The sequence below is a fragment of the Chrysochloris asiatica genome, unplaced genomic scaffold (assembly GCF_000296735.1).
Source record: "Chrysochloris asiatica unplaced genomic scaffold, ChrAsi1.0 scaffold00246, whole genome shotgun sequence".
Lineage (NCBI taxonomy): Eukaryota > Metazoa > Chordata > Mammalia > Afrosoricida > Chrysochloridae > Chrysochloris > Chrysochloris asiatica.
Genome location: NW_006408764.1, coordinates 3601681 through 3609023, shown reverse-complemented (window position 1 = coordinate 3609023; position 7343 = coordinate 3601681). Strand labels below are relative to the sequence as shown.

Here is a 7343-nt window from a genome sequence, read left to right as displayed (position 1 = left end):
ACAAATGAGGAGATCCAAGGCTACTAACATTTCCTCCCTTGAGAAAGATTGGGGGAGGATGTCTACGTTGCACCATAGGTTTCTGCAGACCTTGTAGTAACTTCCAAAAGCAATAGCAGCAGCAAGAGAGGGAAAGGAGGATGTTTTACACTTTGGACTTTGTATCAGGCACTTAAATTGTTGGAGAGACATGCCATTCTGAACCAAAGATGTGAAAACAGGGTTGGAGTAATCATTATAAATAGTCTAATAATGGACTTTCAGAAGCAAAGTGGAGGTGTGGGTTGGACCTCTGCTCATCTTTTAGTGCTGACTTTCAAGTCTTCTAAATGCCCATGGCCACAGCAAGGCAGCGGTGGCAGCAACAGCTGGAACGATTCTGTCATGTCTGTTTTCTGTGTGTTCTGTGGCTGACTGGGAGGTTTTGGTGTCACACTGAGAAGGCTCTGGGATGTGGCACATCTACTGCACAGGGTCATTCAGATCCATGCTGGAACCAAACATCTTCACCAGCTGTTCCTCATAGTGTGAGATATTCCTCTTCATGATGTCCATGCAGGGCCCCAGCAGTCTCTCAAACGCCTGTACATCCATAACTGCATTGTTAAAAAGAGGTGAGGGAGAAAATGAATTATCTACAGCAAACATTCAAGTCATTTCTCTCATGTAAAACTTTCCCTAAATACACCCACCACTCATGCTACAGTAGATTAGACTTGGGATGCTCAGCACTTAGAAAAAGGGAGGATGATTCTCCATAAACACAGCATGACTCTGTCATCAAGTTTTCAAGAGTTCAGCCGTACCTGTTCTCCCCACCCCCTACAGTCCTGGGTACCCACCACTTTTATTGCTCTTTTCACAGGGCCCTGGGGCCTGTGTGCCTGCTTTACTCACAAGCTGTAGGCAATGCTCAGGAATGTTTGCTAAAAGAATACATCTCTGGTTGGTCACATAAGTTGTCCAGGCTCAGATGTGTGTGAGAACTGGCAGAATAAGTCTAGGCTTGTTGATGAAGCAAAATATTACATGCTAGAGAAAAAAATTAATAAAGAATTTTTCTTACCTAAGCATTTGACATCTCCCACTGCATAAGCTGAAGCAGCTCTGGGTTTGTTGGTGACCAGTGCAAGCTCTCCAAAGTATTGCCCCTTATGACAGCGGGCGATCTCAACCTCCTGGTTCCCACCATCCTTACTTGTCTTAGTCTAGAGAAAGAAGAGAATGTGACCTGGGCTGCCTCCAGAATCATAGTTGGTCATGTCCAATTGCATGCACTTGCACTCTTTTCTCAGCATAATTCACCTGAGAGACTTGAATTGGACCTTATAAGCTGCATGGGCTAGTTATAGTGGTCTAGTTTAATCAGACAAGTTGGCATGTACCTAATATTTTTTAGGCAGTGGCTAAGGTGAGGAGCAGACCATTTTCTTTAGAAGATTTTATAAATACATAAGTATATACTTTTTTTTTTTAAAGAAGATGATGACCTCTTAGGGAAAGCCAAGGCCATTTACTATTTCTTTTTAAGTAATGTTAATACTTCTCTTAGGTAATGAATGACAATCCTGGAACTGTGTCTTTCTTGAGCTTCACAGTAACATACTTTAAGTATTATTTGTATTAGTATTAGTTTCATCTTTCTTATTAAATAATATCTGCAGTTTCTTATTATTTTAAAAATCCATCTGCTGAACAATCATTTTAGTAAAAAAATTGTTTTTCCAGATTTATAAAGTAGACTTATTCTCAAGCTCTAAGCACCACTTTGTTGTATGCAGCTTAACATTGAAACTAAAGGTCAGTACTGTTAACTGTTGGTACATGGAGGGGATTTCAATCATTGTAGTGAAGAAAAGTATATAATTTGTTAAATGTAAAACTGATGATCTGGTCTATAGACCTTCACTCAATTCACAATAAAAAGTTCAAAAAAACAGAAAGGGATGAAGGTCCATTACCTACTCCATAATTTTTCCTCCTTCCAAACTTCTGCCCTGACCAGTCCTTGTTTTGCAAAGTTGGTCATGCTCGCTCAAATCAACACACTCTTTCTAATTTCTGTAGCATTTCTTAGGAATGTAGAAAGGTTTGTGCCCACCTAGTCTTTCTCCTCTAACACACAGTCAAGTGCACCAGCTCTCTGGGGTTTTGTTACAATGTTGTTGTTAAGTGCTGTCAAGTCAGCTCCCATTGATAGCGACCCTATATTGGGTTTGGTGGGTTTGAACCACTAACTTTGTGGTTAGCAGTCCAGTGCTTATCCTACAGGGCCACAGCTGGGTTCCATTTGTTACAACGCAGATTCTGAATTCAGCAGGTTTACGACAGAGCCCAAGACTGCATTTCTGACAAAACTTCCTCTGTGCACCACAGTGCTGCAATGTGGCTGGTCCTATTCTACGATCACAGCAGGTGCACTATGCTATGATCATTGTTGTTGTTGTTGTTAAGTGCCGTCGAGTCGGTTCCGGTTCCGACCCATAGCGACCCTGTACAGGGTTTCCGAGGCTGTAAATCTTTACGGGAGTAGAAAGCCTCTCGTCTTTCTCCTGCAGAGCAGCTGGTAGTTTCGAACCGCTGACCTTAAGGTTCGCAGCCCGATTCGTAGCCACTACGCTACCAGAGCTCCTTATGCTATGATCATAATAGGTTGTAAATAATATTTGAGAATTGTACAAACATACGAGGGGGCTTCAAAAACGTTTTGGAAAAATGAAATGGAAAGATAATACAGTTTCCCCACAAACTTTCTGAAGCTCCCTTATGTACCGGTAGTCTAAATACTGATAGAAATGTTTACCACTTCAAACAATTATGTCATTTGAAATTGTTGCTGTTAAGTGCCATCAAGTAAGTTCTGACTCACAGTAACCCTGTATAGGGTTTCCAAGGAGCTGTTGGTGGGTTTGAACCACCAACCTCATAGTTAGCAATAAAGCGTTTATCCTACAGCGCCATACCAGAATGCCTTCATTTGAAATACTGCCTTTTAAATTAAAAATCAAGCTATCTTGATCTGCTACTGGGGGGTAAATGAAATTAGTCTGGTTTAACTGCTTATAGGAGTCCTGGTGTGGCGTTGTGGGTTACTGTGCCAGACTGCAAAGCCGTTTGAGCTGCAAGGTCGATGGTTCAAGCTCACCAGCTGCTCCTCAGAAACCCTACACAGGGTCACTATGGATCAGAACTGACTCGACGGCACTTAACAACAACAACAAACTGCTTATAAGAATGCATTTTTCAAATTGAGAGTGTGCCTTGAAGTCTTACATAATATATGTAATGGACATTTGAGAGAAATGGTGCCACTTTTTAAGCTACATCTTTGTTTACCTGAGTACCAGTAAAGACCATGTCTTTTGTAGTAAAAATCTGTATTTTCTTTGTGTGTAATGTGTGTGGGGTCACACTACCTTACAGTAATCATATTTCTATGTCATTCTTCAATCTTCTTTTAGTAATTCTTAAAAAGGCTTCATGCTAGATTACTTTAGTAATATATACCTTTTAAAAAAACAAATTCTATACTCTTCCACCCATAGGTTATTAGTCTATAGGTCCCCTAGCCATTAGATGGTCATAATAAGAACTGTCCTAGACACCTCCCCTGCAGTACTTGGAAGCTTTTTCCATCTTTAGTGCCATTTATATATTTTTTATTATATAAAGGGGTCTCAAAAAGTTTGTGGAAAAATGCCAATACCTTTTAATTCCATTTTTTCACAAACTTTTTGAAGCATCCTCATATAATTTTTCCACTTTATATTAGACTGTTTATCATTTTCTTACTGATTTGGGGACCAGTATTTCCTATATTATTAATTAAATTTCTGTGAGCAACAAAAGCACAGACAGTCAAGAACAAGGAAAACACAAGAAATCGCTATTTGTCTTTGTAAGTCACATAGCTATGAGGATTTTTGCACACCAAACACAGTTCACATTATTTAAAACCAACAGTTACTTCCTGTGCATACACCTGGCATCTGGATCTTCACTGGCTTAACTTACACCATCACACAAAAACTCACCTTGCTTTTAATCAAGATGCTCACTTCACCGGACTCTATAATGTAAAAGCTGTCAGCCTTGTCACCCTGAAAGAGGAGAGGAGGTTGAGTTCAGAGACATACATGTGCATTGAGCTCTCATTTGTATTTATTTTCCAATTCTCTAAATGAATCTAACAAATGCAGAACATTACGAATTTCCTAAACACTGGGGATGTCAGCTCAACTATGACTGGCATGCATCTCTCATCTCCTAACATGGAGTATTCACATTTCTACAAGTGTGCTTAGGCTGCCAACTGCACAGAATGTTGGTCTGTTATGGTTACCCAATGACCGGGCCAGTAAGCAAACCTGCTGTATATAGACAAGTGTCAAGGTGACTCCTGGCTACCCCTGAGGCATAGGGTTCAGGGATGATCCCGATTATCAAAGGCACAAGGGCAGAGTGAACCTGGAGAAGGCTCTGCTTGGTGAGGGAGGTTCTTTGATGTGGGTTGATGCTTGTGTTCTGTTTATTTTGATTTTAAACCACCTAGCTAAACCAGTCATTCAGGTAATTCAACAAATAATTTACTAAATACTACATACTAGGTACTGTTCTAGGGATGTGATCTAGGTCAGTAAGAAAAAAAAATCCTTGTATTGTGGAACTTACAGTCTAGTAGTGTAGACAATATATAATCGACAATGCATCATTAAATTTTGTTGATGTTGGATATTTAACTGCTATATGAAAAAAGTGGAGCAAGGCATGTGGAATTGGGAGCACTAACTGTTGTATATAGTACACAATAGGCTTTACTGAAATAAAAAGTACCATGTGAGCAAAGGCTTTAGTCTTAACTTCTGGAATAATGACTGCATAAGATTTACAGCCTTGGAAACCCTGTGTAGGGTCACTATGAGTCAGAATCAACGCCATGGTACTTAACAACAACAGCAACATTGGATATGGCAATACTAATCATGTGCTTTTGTTACATGTGGGTCTTGTATCTCCCGTGAGAATCTGTAGTTCTGAGCATGGATAAGGCGTCATGTTCTTTGACCACTACACAGAGCTCCAAATGGGCAGCATATATAGCTGAGGCAGAAGCTTCTAAACTAATCTAGTCCATGTGAGTAGAGTCACATGGAAGTTGCGTTGCTACATTAAGGAGGTATCCTACATTCAGCAGAGCCAAATTACTATGACATTTTAGCATTATATAAATAGCTGTGTGAAAAAACATAGGAAGCCATGAAGGAAACTGAGGAGAAGCCAGAAGCAGGAAAGGTTTCTAGGCTCAAGGAGAGATTTTCAGAAAGGACAATGCAGCCACCAGTATTCAGTATCACTGGGAGGTCAAGAGTAATAAAGATTAATATGTGGAAACATTCCTGTGACCTAGAAGGAATGCACTTTAGAGTAGGGGAGCTTTCCAGAGGTGACAGGTGTTGAAGGAAAGTGCATGAGTCCTTTCATTTAGACAGATGTGCAATATTAATAACTTATAAGTACTCAAAACGTATTTTAACCTATGTATATGCCAATGTATACCTATGTATGAATGTGAAAATCATCAAATAATATCACATGCAAATAAAATTTTGAAGATAAATTTTAAAATGGTTGCAGCAGTACATTGACAGTCTGCTGCAAGAAATTCAAGCTGGATTCAGAAGAAGACATGGAATGAGGGATGTCTGATGGATCTTGGCTAAAAGCAGAGTATAGCAGAAAGATGTTTACTTGTGCCTTATTGACAATGCAAAGGCTTTCAACTGAGTGGACCATAACAAGCTATGCATAACATTATGAAGAATGGATATTCCAGAACACTTAATTGTGCTCATGCCTGTACACAGACCAAGAGGCAGTTGTTCAAACACAACAAGGGGACACTTGTTGTTGCTGGGTGCCATCGAATCAGTACCAACTCATAGCAACCCTATGTACAACAGAATAAAACACTGCTCCATCTGGAGCCAAGCTCACAATTGTGTGTTTGAGCCCACTCATGCTGCCACTGTGCCAATCCATCTCATTAGGGGATTTCCTCTTTTTCTCAGACCTTCCATTTTACCAAACATGATTATCCTTCTCCATTCTGATAATATGGTCAAAGTATGAAAGATGAAGTCTGGCCATCCTGGCTTCCAAGGAGCACTCTTGGCTGTACTTCTTCCAACACAGATCTATTTGTTCTCTTGGCAGTCCAGGGTACTTCCAATATTCTCCTCCAAAACCATAATTCAAATACATCAATTCTATGGTCTTCTTATTCATTATCCAACTTTCACATGCAGATGAGGTTATGGAAAATACCATGACTTGTATCAGGTGCACCTTAGTCCTCAAACTGACATCTTTGCTCTTCAACACTTTAAAGAGGTCTTGTGCAGCAGATTTGCCCAATGCAATATGTCATTTGATTTCTTGACTGCTGCTTCCATGAGTGTTGATGCTTGATCCAAGTAAAACGAAGTCACTGACAGCTTTGATTTTTTTCTCCATTTAAATGGATGTTATTTATTTGTTCCGTGGTGACGATTTTTATTTTCTTTACACTAAAGTGCAACCCATACTGAAGGCTGTGGTCTTTGATCATCTTCAGTAAGTATTTTAAGTCCTCTTTGGCTTTCAGCAAGCAAGGTTGTATCATCTACATATGGCAGGTTGTTAATGAACCTTCCTCCAATCCTGATGCCATGTTTTTCTTCGTATAATCCAGCTTCTCTGATTATTTGTTCAACATACAGATTGAATAAATATGATGTACGAATACAACCCTGACATACACCTTTCCTGATTTTAAACCATTAGGTGTTCCCTTGTTCTGTCCGAACAACTGGTTCCTCATGAGCACAATTAAGTGTTCCGGAATACTCATACTTCACAATGGTGTCCATAGCTTGTCATAATCCACACAACTGAAAGCATTTGCATAGTCAATAAAGCACAAGTAAACATCCTTCTGGTATTCTCTGCTTTCAGCCAAGATCTATTTGACATCAGCAATGACATGCCTTGTTCGATGTTTCTCTTCTGAAACAGGCTTGAACCTCTAGAAGTCAATGTATGGTTGTAGCTGTTTTTGTATTACCTTAGTAAAAGTTTACTCACATGGGATATCAATGATATTGTCTGAAGACAACTGCATTCCATTGGGTCACCTCTTTTTGGAATGGGCACAAATATGGATCTCTTCTAATCATTTGATCAGGTAGTTGTCTTCCAATTTCTTAGCATAGATAAATGAGTGCCTCAAGTTTCGCATCAGTTTGTTGTAAGATTTCAATTTGTATTCTATCAATTCCTGGTGGTCTTTGCCAATGACTTCAATG

The 7343-nt window shown here is 39.6% G+C and overlaps 1 protein-coding gene across 1 annotated transcript in view; it reads right to left on the bottom strand.

Moving 5' to 3' along the window:
* Nucleotides 1-462: 462 nt before the first annotated feature.
* The window catches only part of PRKAR2A (protein kinase, cAMP-dependent, regulatory, type II, alpha), a 122891-nt gene continuing 116010 nt past the window's right edge, over nt 463-7343 (bottom strand). Inside the window, exons 9-11 of the mRNA XM_006873655.1 lie at nt 4035-4100; nt 1067-1208; nt 463-596 (exon numbers count right to left, since the gene is read on the bottom strand). Coding sequence (XP_006873717.1) covers nt 463-596; nt 1067-1208; nt 4035-4100 — 342 coding nt within the window. The remainder of the gene's footprint in view (nt 597-1066; nt 1209-4034; nt 4101-7343) is intronic.